At 31.1% G+C, this 17,270-nt stretch overlaps 1 protein-coding gene across 1 annotated transcript; it reads left to right on the forward strand.

Annotated features, from left to right (window-relative positions):
- The first annotated feature begins 16,067 nt into the window (after positions 1-16,067).
- On the forward strand, positions 16,068-17,060 carry LOC131854749 (caltractin ICL1d-like). The gene has a single exon (XM_059205890.1). The coding sequence runs from the start codon at positions 16,068-16,070 to the stop codon at positions 17,058-17,060; it is 993 nt and encodes a 330-aa protein (XP_059061873.1).
- Positions 17,061-17,270: the final 210 nt, after the last annotated feature.

Genomic DNA, 17,270 nt, shown 5'->3' on the forward strand with positions numbered 1-17,270 from the left:
TGTTAATTGTATTCTCAGAATCTTTGCTTATGTCTCAGACTAATGACAACTAGGACTTCCAGTATAAGAGACTTATTTTGAGAGCCTGTGTTATCTACGAGTATAAACAAAAGCAGTAGACTGTTGTTAATACTTTTGATAGTTTAATTTTGAAAATTAGATTTTCTTATTGGTATATAGGTACCAGTTGTTGCTTATCAATACCATTTCGGTATGCGTGCAACTGAAGCACTTTGCGTGATTGGTTAAAATATTTTAAACGTTCTCTTTGTTTAACGGTAGAGGACCTACAATCAATCCGTCACTTGTCAAAAGAAGCTTTTGCGAACTACAAAACGTGACCGTGGTTCAATCACTTTAATTTAGTTGTAATTATCAATTCAGCGGTACCATTTTCCAACCATAGATACCAACGTACGTACCAACCATTTACGATTACAAAATTCAGTTCCAAGACTGTATTACACAATTTAGTACTTGATAGACTAATCAAAATCATCTGTATGAACTTCACGGTATTGTAGTGTAGAGCTAACAGAGGGTATGGTCACGAGCTGTCCATACTATGTTAGCTAAAACGATCACGATTTAAGATCTATTAGTACGAAACCACTTAGGTAAATTCCTACTTATATTATTACTATAGTAGGTTCAACACTACTACATACTACTCAATATAACTAGTGAGAACAAACAGGCCAGTAGTGTATTTTGTTGTGTTATCTTGTAAACGATCCCTGTAGACTTTACTCTTTAGTTAAACCCATTTATATGTATAAGAGAAAATGCAAAGTATAGGATGGCAGGGAACACATAGTAAGCAATAAGCTAAACAATAGACACAAAAAATATCACAGAAAAGGGGAAGAAAGAACAGGATGTCTCTAAGAGGTAGGCAGGTAGGAAACTCGAAGATATTTAGACAACATTGTTTGGGTAGAGGTAATATCCCTGAGGCCTTCAATAGCTTGTATATCTATGTAGGTATATCTTTGTAAATTTATTGAAACTAATAAAGTTTGTGGAAGTAGGTACCTACCACATAATTTAAAACTTGTTTTGTTCTCGTATAGTCCGTATGACTACATTACTTTAATGTAGTCATTAGGGTAGTAAGTTACTGAGACAAACGTAAGGCCGTGCTGTTATGAACATTTCCATAACAAAGGAGTTCAATCATTTGTAAACGAGAAACAAGATCATCCGTATGAAGTAACAGTGCACTTGACCGATTTTTATGACAAATAAACACAATTGATTTGGTACTTGTCTTTAAGATTAGTTAGGTTTGTAGGATTGCGCGAAGCGACCATTTGTTGCCCACGTGGAGGTGACACCTACTGGTATATAATTTGCATGTGTAAGTAGGTAATTGATGACACTAATAAGGACATGTCTCTGTATTAAATCCAAAGACGGGATTATGTTCTTATATTAGGTATTATGAAATCTGTGAGCCACTTTCCCCAAGTTAAGTGCATCGTGAAAATAATATCAAATATTATATAAAGAATTACGAGTGGTTGGTGCTGTATATGATTACACTACAACAATTTTGGTCTGATATTTGTGTGTAAGGGAATATATGTCATTTACTGCATCTAGGTACCTACGTACTTATTTAGTAGCTGCTGTGAGTGAAAATGTAACTTCTTATAATAAGTAAATTTAGTGACTACACTGTATCTAATTCAATATTATTTTTTATAATAAAGTTTATTAATTTTTAAGCAATTAAAAATGTGTTTCACTAAACAACCCTAGTTAGTAGGTAGATTAGATAACGAGAATTGTACCTATAACATTTAACAAAATATTTTAATAGTGAATATTAAACACTTATTATTTTGTCTAAAATAATTTATGAGATCTTATTCATATTGAATGATAACTGAACTTTTGAATAGGTTAGAGAAAGAGTTTTATTTTATGGCACACAAGCTTTGTTGTTCACCTGTTGGTAACCGGGTACCAGTCGTGATACGACTCATACATTGTCATTCTAGAGGACTAAGCTGTCATGCATCTATACCCTGTAATTTCACATAATTACACAACATAACCGAAATACGTCTTACAAAAGCAAGCTTGGCGACAGAAATATGATATATGTAGGTGAGAATGAGGTACCCACGCAAACTACTTTTTACAGTCTTTGGTTACCTCTGGTGAAGTTTTTTAGCATTCCATATATTAAAATAATAATATAATGATTAGATACAATTTTTCTATACATAAATACCTAATGACATCCAAACCCGTAACATTATCCGTTGCGTGGTTTTGAAGATGTATTTGTAAGCGTGTTGACAGATGAGAACAAAAACATTATCTTACACTATAAATATATAATATATATATAAAATACCTTGTAGGTAAATTTGTTAAAATTTGTTTCGTTCACAAGCTTAATAAAGCACAGAATGTAATTTGATATCCAAGGCATTGTCGAGGTGTTCATTACGTACACGAAGGTTTCGATTCAAGCTAGCGTGGGTGCAGTCATCACCAGTAATATAGTTTCATAATATTTTTAACAAATTGCCATAACTAATTATATTCGTTATGGAAATTTATTATTTGGAGTCTTCGTAAAGAGTGATTAAAATGTCCTTATTAAAATTTAAAAACAGCCTCAAAAAAAGGCTTTTGAATTATTTATGGACTAATTAGGTTAATTAAATATTCTGTAGATTTGCGGAATCAGAACCAAACAGTACATATTAATTAACCTAATTAGTCCATAAATAATTATATTTTACATTCAGTTATGATATATATTCTTTGTAATTGAATATAGGTCAAGTAAAAATAGGACTTACGATCTTCAAAAACTTTTGTTAAGTACCATCGCTACCAATATACTACTTTACGACTAAGACTTTAATTAATAAAATAACATAGCACTCTGCAGGCACTCATACAAATAGTATATTGGCCTACTATTATCATGTTGATTATCAGGTTTTCTTTGATTATAACAGTACAAGTACATAAGAACAACTTGCAACCTATTACTAGATAAAATCTTATTAAAATAAATAAAAAGATAACTTCAATTGCTTCAGGGCTTTAATTATGCAACGATGTTATTAACAATTCTCATTTTTAACGGATTATTATAGGATTTGAATTTTTTGGAATCATTTGAGAGTTAAAGGTGCGTGCTAAGATGGTTCGAAATTGGAATTAACTGTTCCAACATGTTCCGTACATTACTTCAAAATTGTAGATTTTAATCCGGTTCAATGACGACCTCGGTGGTCTAGCGGTCTAGCACACCGCTTTACGACCGATGGTCGCGGGTTCGATTCCTCGCACGGCACAAACATTTGTATTCATGTGTATGATTGTTTGTATCGGTCTGGGTGTTTTCTATGTATAATATGTATGTATTTACCAAAAAAAATATCTATGTATTTGTATCAGTTGTCTAGTACCCATAACACAAGCTTTAGCGAGCTTAACTTGGGTCTAGATGGCGCTGTGTGAATTGTCCTGAGATTATTATTATTATTATTATTAATTAGGAATTGTTAGCAACTTTCTAACATAATTAAGGCGGGGACACCTATTTTTCAATTTGTTTCAAACGTAGGCGTAGGCGTAGATACCTACCATTTATAATTTTAGTTCATGTAATAGTGAAACTTTATTCGAATAGAATATTCCTGTTCGCATCACATATGTTACTAATAATTTATCTCCATCTGTCTCACTGTGATAACTGAATCCGGTACTTGAGCATATGAAAGTTCTACTTTCTACATGTATCTACTAGACAACTTGCTAATTTTTTGTAACATGTGAACAAGTAGTTGAAATTTCTTATAATTTTTTATATTGAGCACCTATTTAAAAAAAATATAGCATCGTATGAGAAATGATGTAATTTTTGTAACTAGTGGTCAAAATTCGACCATAATTAATTTAAGTTATAAGTTTTAATATTATCAAAATGTATTGTCATAGACTAAGAATATATATATGCTTGTAAGTTCCAAATACATGGTCGTGTGTAGAATCTTTTTTTTATTAATTCCATATATTTTTATGCTAATTAAAAAAAATACATTCTGCACTTCTTCTCTATATAAACTATGGGTATGCATTTTACACTCCTCCGTCCGCGCAATTTTCGTAAAAGGGGTATAATATTTTTGCTTCACGTATTAATATTACGATAAATATTCCGGCTCGACTGTTATCAGAGAAGGGGATAATGAGTGGCGTTTTTTATTAAATTATGTAATATTATATTATCTGTGGTTATAGGCACATCATATAGGCGTCTAGATTAGATACGGGTGTCCAGATGCCAATATTTGTGGAGAAGTTGTAGTAAACATAAGTTGTTATATGTGACCACAAATAAGATACATTACATAGTATGATCGAGTTTACATACACTGAAATTAATTTTATTCCTTCTTCAATTAAGAAGAGATATCCTTAGAGAAAGTGGAGTATAGAAGGAATACTCAAATTAAATCCAATCTTACGCTGTAGTAGGCCGATAACTTAAACGAATGTAGGTAAATAACATAAGGTCACAACTAAAATCATATGAACTACCTATATTACTTCATTAATTGAGTAGGTATCTCACATGTATTAAAAGTTAATTGAATTATCACATAAAATGAGATAGGTTATATCTCAAATATGTAATCATAATTTTAGTATGAAATTATTGACGTGTTATACCGACACATTAATGTTTAGGCATTCGTAAGTAACTTTTTATAATTGCGTCACTGGCGATGATCAAGTAAACAAACAAGGTATGCGGAAATCATTGCAAAATCGAATTGGATGGCCACTAGTGAATCCAGGGAGAGTACCCGAACTGGTTTTCGAGTCCTCTTCACTTTCGCCTGGCTGTCGTCATTCTCACAACGGATATAGTTACACAAAGAACAGATTAGAAGCACTTTGTTACAGTTAATATTGAAGCAATAGGTACATAATTCCATCTTTTGTAAGCAATGTTTTTTTTAATAAAATGTAGTATGATGTTTCATTAAATTTGAAAATTCTAAATAAATAGAATATTGTTCGTATATATATATTTAATTTTTTTATAGTATATATGATATGTGTGTATAATAATTAATCAAAATTACGAAAAAATAAGATAATATAAATGTGATAGAAGTATGTTTAGCTTTATTTTTACTAATAAAATTAGTACCTAATTTAATCATTGTGTTTTCTTTTAATCTCTTCTAAAAAATATACATTGAAGGTAAGTATCAAAAGTTACCAATCTCATTGTTTATCGTCCAAATAACATAAGCCGAATCTCAGTACCGTAAATAAATACCTATATTTTAGTGTTTAAAAAGACTCTACGACGACTATTAACAGTGACATAATTTGACATCAACATGAAACTACACTTTATAGATTGCCAAAACAATAATTAAAAGCTTATTCGAAGGTAGATATCGTATAACATGCAGATACAAAATATTTGATTGAGAACCTTCTCCTTTTGACAGTCGGTTAAAAATAAATGTCGATTTAATAACTGTCGCAGAGTTGCGTTGCTCCTTTCTCTTTCACCCGGAGTAGGTACTGACTTACAAATAAGAATGACAATTATGTTCACTTACAATTACGTGCAACCCGAGGAATACAATTTCCTCGAGTTGCACGTTAAATTAAATTAAGCGCTTTATAGCACACCATCTATAGTGCTTTTTATTCGTTTCTGATGCAGTAAGTATCAAAGCACTTGGCAGGATGCACTGAAGATACAAGAGTCCTTTCTTAGTTCACAACATTATACTTAGTTTACACATGGAAGGCCATATGGATGTGGGATATAGAATGTTGTATAACTTTCTACATAAAATATATTTTATTAATTGAATTGTAATTTACTTATACTTTTGTTTTTATTTAGGTATTTGTTCTGTAAATATTATTTTTAAATGATATTAAAATTAATAGTACAGCCTTGTCACAGTCAAATTATTTGGTATACCTACCTAGTAATTGTACCTACCTACCTGCAGTCAGTATCTTAGCTGAGTGGAGATTAATTTGATGTCTATACTGAATGATAAAATGTAGTATTTAGGATTTTTAGATTTTTTGTTGATACCTAGAGGCGAAATCAGTTCCCTACGAGAGCCTAGGTTTGTATCCTACCGATTACATTGGTTAAAAGTAAGTTTAGCCTGCCAATGAATCTCTTTAAAATATATCGCAAATAGATTACCGCCTGATATTGTATATATAGTTATTTTCTTACACAACAAGAGGCTGTAAACTATCATATTTATTGTTTACGTATCAAAATATTACATTGTAATATGTGACTAGAATGGGGAGGGACGTATAATATGTTTGACTTTATGGCGATTAGTTTCAGGTACTAAGAGGTAACAAATACCTGTTATTGTAAAAGATTATTATTGTTAATAAATTTCGTTGTGCATTTCTCGTCGATAGAGATAATGAACGAATATTATAACAATAATGATATAAAATATTAGTTGCCTTTAATATTATTAGTACTAATAAATACTACTACATAATTTTTACTTGACAGTATCAAAAACTACAAGGGATTACATTAGAAACCCTGAGACTATCAACCTGTTTGCAAGTTATGGGTTGGTATAAAAATAAGACTCATGGTGATTTCATATCTCATTACCGAAATTGTGTAACGTACTGTTACTGTAGTCCAGAAATTACTGCTTTACATTATTTATTCTTTGTACGTGCCCATCAATATGTACTTACTTATAAAAATGTATTATATAAGTGCTAGTAATTTTATTGTACTTATTGTTCGAAGTATGACGACCTCCACATCCGTGAAATGACCATAAGTTTTGCAACTAAGGATGTTTCGATGGCGTATGGACAAACAGATGCGTATCGATCTATTCCAATGAATTGATCGGAGTGATTACTGTTTAAATTGAAGAGCAATGACTACTTTCACAGCAAACAATTATTCTGCTATGGGCTTAACATAAACTCATAGAGTACTACTGTGTATGTCGTAAGATTATATTTTCTTGACCATTCATTAACACATGTTATATATATATACAACATTTAAACATTGTTTTAAGCAATTATTTTAAATTTTAGCATATATACGAAAACAACCTCCTGACCTATATATTATACTATATAGAAAGCAATAAACTCAAACACTACCGAACTGATTTTCATATGGATTTCGACAATGAAAATGTTGTAGATACATTTTACATACAATAGATTACAAAAATACTACACAGCAACAGGATTCGAACCTGTTTATCTTGGCTAACCGTACCAAATGGTAATGTATATTGACAAATTAGTCAAACTGAACTATTCAGTTAGCGTATTTCTCTAGACGTGACTTTATACAATACAGAGAGCAATCTGTACCTCATGATTCTGATAAAACCCGTTTTTGATTTTCGAAATACTTTTAGATATGTACTGTCTGGTGATGATGATTTAATATACCGAAATATATATTAATATGAAATCAAATACTATTTGATTCCATACTTCAAATTTAAGATTCAGTTTTGGACAGCATTTTTTTCTAAACTTCCCTATTATTTTGTTAGAGTGTAGAAAATACGGTTTAATATTGAAATAACCGTTTTTTACTACATACATATAACAAAAAACCACTTTTAAAAATTTTTGTCTGTCTGTCTGTCTGTCAGTCTGCTTGTTCCGGCTGAAAAGGCTGAACCGGGACTTTTTTTGGCAGGTAACTGATGTTATAAGGAGTAACTTAGGCTACTTTTATTTTAGAAAAATAAAGTTAAATTCCACGCGGACGCAGTCACAGGAACAGCTAGTATATTATAATAATAAAAATATCATAAGGAACAGACGAAATAGTATATAAACTAAAATATATATTGGTATTGTAAATAATTGGAGTAAAGGATTATTAGGACTACAGTGTTCAATTCAAGAATTGAAGCCCCAATGGAATGGCTTCTCACAATTTTATTTTTATTTGTAGAAGTTCTTATTTTCAATTATTTGTTTTACACTATTGGATTAGCAAACTTACCACCACACCAACTTACCACACACTTGCCACCAAATGGAACAAAAATATGATGTTCCATTTGGTGGTAAGTGTCAACAGTCGTCTACAGATTTGAACCATGCTATGAACAGCACCAAATGTACGTGTGTAGTGTATGTATGTACATGGGTATCAAACCCACGATACTTATCATAAGATGTTATTTAGGATACTATAGTGCTAATAATATTATTTTTCAATTATACTGCCCTTCAAAACGACTAACGCAGACAAATTTGTCCAATATATAATAGCTAAAAAGTAGAATTACAATATATCTTTAATGAATTTTTAGGTAATTTATAAAGTACGAGTTATGCCCATAACTTCCATAGTCATCACTTATATAGCTGTTCGGTAATTCTAAATTATATTATATGTAATGTTGAGTAAAATATCGTAAAATTTAATGTGTATAATTAAATACGAAGTTAGATTGATTCTGCTAATTAACGAATCTCGTATTATTAAGAGGAAGGCAATGATTACCTACCTACATTATAAGTACTTAATATAAGTTTTTCTGAATGCAAATATTATGTAAATTGCATTAAAATGATTATTGACTTTACTTAGGTATTTGCGGTGAATGAAGTCCATATAGCTGCTATTCGTGATCCAAATAACTTCACAATGAGCTTATATAGTAATAGATGCGGTTCGATCCATTGCGCAAACTTCGACCTTCGCACCGTCTCTTCGTCCCGTTCTATATCATTGTCTAAGATTTTACTACTTTAAATGTAGGCAACACTAATTTAGATCCCCTACGCTTTCAGCATTTGGTAAAGAGTAATGATTCTGTTCAGAGTAATGGATTAATTTGAATGAAACTAATGTGAATATGAATCGACGCTAATGTTGATAGATATAGCCAACATTACCTGTTTTGTTTATACATATAAAAACTTGATAATGAAATAATATAGGAACAAAGCTAATAATTTAGTTGATATGTTATTATTTTCTATTTGTGAAATATGATACATAAGTCGTCATAAACGAGCAAAAACTTGAAATGACTAACTTACGTTAATAATTAAACATGTTTCTTCTACTCAATCTAATTTAATATAATTACAGGTTTGTTAATAATATAAAAACATTACAAAACTTAAAATATCTTAATATAAGACACACCTATGTGATGTCACTACGGATATGAATGACCGATTTATTATACGTACTACAGTTTATTATCATAGCTGTCAAAATTGCCAATTAACTTTATCACCACTTCACGAACTCACTAAACTGTAATGATTGACTTCATTTGTTCTTCTATCTAATTTATATAAAAAAATTAAATCTGCTTCTTTATTGAAGGTTTAAGTTTCGTTTTAAAAACGCGTGAGGGTGAATTCAATATAATATTGAGTATCTATCGTCTCTATTAATAAGGTTAATAATAATCAGAAAGATTGATTAACAGTTCTGCCATACTGATGAGTATCGAGAAGGAATTTATCTTAATGTTTCATCAATATATGTCTATTAAAATTATGAATATAACAACGTGAGGCGTTAATTGCGATTGGAGATGTATATCATTATCAAGGACCATCACGTTATGCGTGCTTCAGAAATTCGGCAGTCATTTATAAATTACTACGGTTTAATATTGAAGTACCTCATACTTATTATTGTATCGGATCTCACGGTCAGAGTTCGCGAGGTTTATTGATAATGGAGTGAACATTAATCAGAGTATTACAAAATGCAGATTTAAATGCTACAGTTTTATCGTTTTAGTTCCTCAATAAATATATATATATGTACCTAATGATTTAATAAAAATGAATATTTCGGTATGAGAACTGTAAACTTGTTAAATAGAATATGATTTCTTTAATTAAATTTAAGTAGTTAGTATTTTATATACGAAAAAATTAGACAAATTTTACGGAATTACATTATTATATATAATAATATAATTCCGTAAAATTCGTCTAACATATAGAAACTAGTTTCAGAAAAATGTGTACATGCAAATATTACATTTTAGGTTCAGTCACGGGGATTAAAGTTCTATTCAATAAAATGTATTGAATAAAACTTTAACCCCCGTGATAGACACTACAATTCAAATACAATCTGACAGACAACCTCGGTGGTCTAGCGGTCAAGCACACCACTTTACGACCGATAGTCACGGATTTGATTCCTCGCACGGTACAAACACTTGTATTCATGAGTATGTTTGTTTGTATCGGACTGGGTGTTTTTTATGTATAATATGTATGTATTTAAAAAAAAAAATCTATGTATATGTATCAGTTATCTAGTACCCATAACACAAGCTCTAGCTAGCTTAACTTGGGTCTAGATGGCTCTGTGTGAATTGTCCTGAGATTATTATTATTATTATTTTTTTTTTCCCAAAAATTCTCATCTCCCCTCTTAAGGAGAGGAGATGGCAACATACCCCCGGCAGAAGCACAGTCGGCCGGGGTTCAGGGCCCCAGGGACAGAAACCGGCGTACAATGCGGGCAGAATCTAACAGCACCGCTTTCTGCATCTTTCCCGGGAGTGAACCGCCCCGGAATCCCAACCGTCTGAAATGTTGTTCCAGACTGGTTGGGATAAGACCGTTCACCGACATAACAATTGAAATGATTTCGGTGGACACCCCCCACATTTCGGTCACCTCGTGAGCCAGGTCGAGGTACTTTCTCTTTTTCTCAGTTTCGGCTTTCACGAGGTTCTCGTCATGCGGTATGGTGATGTCCACCAAAAATACCCTCGAAAGTGCCCGATCCATCACCACGATATCAGGTTTGTTCGCAAGAACGGTCCTGTCCGTGATGATGGATCGGTCCCAGTAGAGCTTGACGCTGTCGCTTTCGAGGACCGGCTGGGGCTCGTACTTATAGTACGGCAACCTCTCATTCGTGTGAGGCCGTACTTCAGAGCTAGTTCTTGATGGAGTATTTTGGCTATTATTATTATTTTAATACTATTATTATTATTATAATTTTCTCTGGATTCCCATATTTCAATGAAATAATTCTTTGACGAAACCATCAATAATAATTTATTAGCTTCACTATGGTTCAACCAATATTAATTATTAATCTTCCGTACCCGTGGAAAATTTGTGGTAAAAAGGGTACAAAAACACTCTTACTTGGCGATGTAACGCGGTAACAATCTATAGAAAAAGGCTTGATTGTAAAACTTTGTTTAAATAAGCCTGGAAGTAGCCTATAACAATAGATACTAAATAACAGGACGCGCATATTGTAATATTGAAATGTTGCAAATGAGCTAGTAGGAAGCCACCTTCTAATTAATGTTGTACTAATTGTTATACTAATTGTACTTATTTACAATTCTATACATTTTTTATAGATGAAATGAATAACAAATTAATTAGGAATTACGATCTATTCTATGGCAATCGTGTGAAAGTCCTGACATAATGCCTATTAGTTTCCATTACTTACAATCCGTTTCCCTCCTCTATAACGATATTAATTTGATTATGCTACAATAAAAGTAAATATGCAATGAAAATAATAATTTGGTTTAAGGTGTGGCGAGTCCCCGAATAGACATACTGTTTTCAAGGAAATGAATGCAGACATAGAATAGAAAAACAAATCAAGACCAAAGGTTTGAAATATGTTCTGTATATTTCACAGGATCATTCTGGTGCTTACTTCGCCTTAAACAAATAACGGTCGGCACTTACTATAAAATGTAGTAGTTATAATTTTTGAAACTAAGAGGTTTTGTGTTTTTTGTGCCAGTTATACCTCCATATTATACCTACAATTAATCAAGTTAGTAATATGGTATCATCTATTTTTAGTCATTCAATTACCTATAGGTAGGTAATTGAATGTAGGCGAAGTTACGTATGAAAAAATAAATACAAACATTAGTAAACAGCCCGACCCAATGAAGTGATTTGTACTTAGCCGGTTTTTTTGTCACGTTTACAATTAATTCTGAAATTAGTCACGCGTGGCAACTCTACAATCGACTAATGGCACATCGATGTAGTTTTTGACGTTTGTTTATCCATTCGATTATTCGTCGTATTTGAGATCCAATTAGCATTAAGTATACACAGGCAGTGGTATTTCACCAAGCGTGAATACTGTTTGGTGAAGGGTAGATTGATGACATATCGTAGGTATGACATATGTTTTTGTTAGTACGTACACGCTACTTTTCGATATTTACCAAAGTTTAAAACGGCATTCACTATTGCAGCAGCTAGCGTAAGGGTCAAATAGTTTAATTATTTGAATAAATACTACAAATAAAAGTTCGATAAGTTTAATGTTTATAGCTCTATGATAGATTATACTATAGACTACAGTTCAGTAATCCAATGTTAAGGTAAGGGTACTGAATTAAGCTAGTAAGTATTTTATATGACCCATCTATAATTAATCACTTCAACAAAAAGTCCATACATCGTTTTATCATACCGGCAATCATACGGTCCATTTGATGGTAATCATAAATAAAATTATTTATTATTATTGTCTGATCTCATTTGTAAACGTCATTCCTCACATCTCTACGTAGAGATCAATCTCCTATACATATAGGTACACCTTCATACATTAGTCAGTACTGGATTTCTCCTTATAATATATACATATGTATGTAATTAGATTTTTGGGATGAATTTAATATTTATATGACATTATTTGAAAAGTATTTAATAGTACGGATGATAATATTATTTGAATCAATGTATTTTAAGGATGAAATATATAAAAGTCGAATAGTCGGTAATGACACTATTTTTAGAGTAGGTAAATATCATTAAGTAAAATATATATCGAACGGTATAATAATATTTGAATCAAATCATATTAATATTTGAGTCTTTTAAGAGTAAAGTATATAAAAGTCGAAGGGTACCTAAGTATCTACTAACTAAATTGTAGCCTTATGAAAATTCATAGCAAAATTTTATATGTAATATATTTGTATTAATTATGTGCCTATTTGTTTGTCTATTTATTTAAAAAAATACGTACACACGTGCTTGAACGTACGTGAATTTTAAGAAACATTAATTCTTAAAACTAATTAAATTCTGCGTCTAAAAATCACCAGTGATTAATTTAGGCTCAAATAGATGTTATTTCATTGTATTTAATTATTTTTTATAAACATCTTTCTGAGCAAGTTATAAGCTACGGTATTTTAATCCGCATTTAGTTTTCATTCATAAACTACGTAAAAAATCCAATTTCATACTTGTCAAAATCAATATTTACCTAAAATTATTTTCCATTCTTACAAATAATATTTTCTAATATAAAAAGAAATATTTAATACGACTTTTTTATGTCAGTAATCACTTACCTAAGTACTTTCCACTTATTTAATTTAATAATGCAAATGGTCGTAGGTACATGTAATTTTGGCTTTACGGTAAATCAATGCCAGACAATTTATATTGATTACAAAAAAAAAAAAATACTCTTCTTGTCGAAAGTCAGAAAAATATTTATTTGTTTATGAACAGATATAACAAATAACTATATTATAATGTATATAATTTTACTTACCATTGTAAATGCAGTATTAACTTTGAAGCAAATTACTCTAATCCAATATCTATATCATCACTAGAGCACTACTCGTAATCTAAATTATTCTTCGTTATTCGAGAATATCAAAATACGAATATATTTGTCTATGGTACGACAAAAAAATATGCGTTCGTAATAATTCCCGCCAAAAATCGACGCAAATCGCACGCATGCGCGATGATGCCGAGCGGCTTGTAATCTGTACGGTGTTAACAATTCAACATCCAACCATGCGGCTCAGCCGCTCACCATCTAGCCCGATTCTTTCTCCCTTGAGAATAAACGCACGTGATGCGCCTTATGAAAGCATTCAACTGGCCGTGGGACGTCATTAGAACTTTTGCGCTAGTGGTTCTACAACTATGAATGGTTTAGGTAGACCCGTGAACATTACAAGAGTACTCTTTTGTGTAGCTATACCAGTATTTATAATCAGTGAGAGGAGAGGTAACTAATGATAGGTAATAGAAGTGTTCGTTTCTCGTAGCTTACAGTAGTTAAAGTAAACTGTAGTTATTTACAGTAGATATTTACTTAATAAAATACTAACTAAGGCCTGCTATATAATTATAAAAGAAAATTGCTCCCGTTTCATAAATGGGTATCATTATAAACAGAGGGTAAGTTATTTTATATTATCTATATATACATAAGTTAATTTATATTATTTATCTATATATCTATATCTATTATCTTGTTATTATTAATAATTTTGTTTATAACTTTAATAAGTAAGTACTATTTTCAATATCTACATTAGATACCTATGTAGATATTAATTATTATTGTTGAGATTTGATTTTCGCAAAAGGACACAGACTAATTTTTTGGTGAAAATAGTACTTACTTATTAAAGTTATTTTATTATTCTTATAAGTTTATTGCCCTGTACAGGATACAAGAACAAATATTTTAGTGTGATTTTTGTTTAAGTTAAGTTATAGTTAGTTAATGAATAAGAACATTTATAAGATTATAAATAAAAACTATCTGTTTCAGCGTTGCTGAATATGCATCTAATGATAATGTAATAATGGAATAGGTTAGTTAACTTTGCCAAATATTGTTTAGAGTAAAACATGGCGGACATTAGTCAAAGCTGGTCACCTCTTAACAACTTACATGTAATTGGATGTCTTTGTGTTACACGGAATAGAGTTCGCAGACCTTTTTATTGTTTAAATTCTTTGAAATGTACTTCACATAATGTAAGTAGGTATAATTTAAAATTACATACAGTTATTCTGAAGTCGTAACGCATAAAGTAGCAAGCAGGATCTAGTCAGTAGTTGCAAGTAGATACCAACCACAGAAGATCATTTAATGAAATTTATCATATATAATACATGTAGGCATGTTGGTATGTAGGCAATATATTGTGGCAAAATGATGGTTCATGCAGTTATTCCAAATTTAAAGTATTAAAAATTTAAATATATATTTAGTAATGTCTAGTATCTATCCATAACAGAAGCTCTGCTTTGGACTAGATACTATTAGTTTGTACCTACATATAGGTAACTAATACGATGATATTTTTTAAAAACTGCCTAGAATGTTTTTAACTTTATAGACTAGAGTAAAACATAAGCATTTAATAGTATTTAAACATTTTCTGTTATATAATGAAAACATTCAAATTGCATCAAGCTTGAGTTTGTAAACCTCAGTTCTATCACCTACCTACTTCGAACTTCGAAAAGGTATAGATAATTATTTACAGTGACTGTCTGTCTGGCTTTAATTATAACATCACATAAATGCTGAGTGGGTGCCACAAGCAGCGTTACAAGTATGTTTTAACTTTTAATTTATATAGTAAACATTATTGTAAATAGGAGTACTGATGTAATGAATAAATGTCTTTATTATTATTAATATAAATTCTTAGTAAGTAATTAAGTATTATCACCTATTCACACTAATGCAGCATCACTGCTTTATGAATACATTCCATTGATACCAAAACTAAGCTCTTAACATACCTACCTACCTACATAGGTACAATATTAGGATTGGGTCGTATATTAATACATGATATTATTATAGTCTTTTTAATTAAAACCTCTTTATATTTTACGTAATTTTAAACAAAAAGTGATATACCAATCATTTATTATTTGTGTAAGATATGATTACTGAAATAATGACTTAATTTCTGTGATTGTATATTAATTTAAAATTTTATATCAATGTTTGATTTTATAGATAATGTACGAAATGAGTTGTTGTTTGAGTTTATAGAAATTTTAGATTTCGTGTCAGCTGGGAGTCTTAATTTATTCGACAGGATTACCGACAATTTAATATCTATTATAAGAAAACAATTGTATAAACCTAGATGTGGTGATAAATTTTTAGTATGAATTAAAGGAATAGGTATACTACAAAAGTAAAAAATCAAAATTTTTGGTAATTAAGTATGGAAAATATGGAGGACCAGATATCACCAGCTGAAGGCATAATAACTCCACAGATAGATGACAACAAATATGATAGTGATAGTGAAAATCAAAAGAAAGCAGGAGACAGTAATGAAAGAATGGCAGGTGAAGGTTTAGAGGAAGCTGAAGGAGAGTATGTTGAAGGGGAACATTTGGAAGGAGATCTTGTGGAACGAGAAGAGGAACAGGTAGAGGAAGAATATTTAGGAGAAGAACAAAAAGTTCTAAGGGAAGGAGACCAATTTATAGGTGAAGAACTTGAAGGAGAGCATACGGAGGGGAAAGAAGTAGATGAGCAAGAAATCCAATATGCAGAAAAACAACCTGCAGAAGTGACAGTTGAAGAGGAAGAACGATATGTAGAAGAGCCACCACCAGACCCTACTGCTCCTTTTAATTTCAGTGATTCAAAAGAAGAATTGAGAGAACCTTTTCAATTAAGACCTGATCAATTGGCAGAACTAGAGCAATTATGGGATCTATATCAAAATTATACACCAGCCTATACAGACATTGAGAAATATATAACAGAAAAAGAACTCGTTTATATGTTAAAGTCTATCCTTCTTATGACAATTACGTCAGAACAACTTCAAGAACTGATAGATTTTTGCGTGAGGCCACCACATCCGCATGGTCATATTACATTTCAGCAATTTCTTCGAATGGTAACCATACGACAAAGAGACTTTCTTATCGAAGACGAGCTACGGTCTGCTTTGCAAGTTTTCGATCCTGAGAGAACTGGAACTATTGATCGAGAATATTTAAAGGACGTTCTATTGATACAAGGACATAAAATGCCACAAAAACCTCTGGATAATCTTATAAAAGAAGTCGATATGAGCAATGATGGTACAATTGGTATTGAAGATGTGGTCGGAACCATGTGTATTGATTTAAATAAAGAAGATTTAATGATGTTAATTGCGTCTGTATTTTCAAATGCAGCCGATAGAGTACCTGAAGAAAATGTATGATATAATCTACATCTTTATATTAAATGCACTAAATTCAACTCATATTTAGTCGAATAAATAATAGGTCGCTATTGCCAAAATTTTTTCAATACGTTCATTTTTTTTATTTTTCGTACCCACAGAGCAATTAACAATACGTTTTATAAAAACTATCACTTTGGAGACCTTATGAGGACTGAGGCCAAAATTGATGCTATGTGACAACCTGTA

Source organism: Achroia grisella, unplaced genomic scaffold (assembly GCF_030625045.1).
Source record: "Achroia grisella isolate CSIRO2021 unplaced genomic scaffold, CSIRO_AGI_Agris_v1 utg1245, whole genome shotgun sequence".
Taxonomy (NCBI): Eukaryota; Metazoa; Arthropoda; class Insecta; order Lepidoptera; family Pyralidae; genus Achroia; species Achroia grisella.

What these genes read in the sequence shown, in the direction of transcription:
- LOC131854749 (XM_059205890.1), top strand. Translation starts at nt 16,068, where the DNA reads ATGGAGGACCAGATATCACCAGCTGAAGGCATAATAACTCCACAGATA.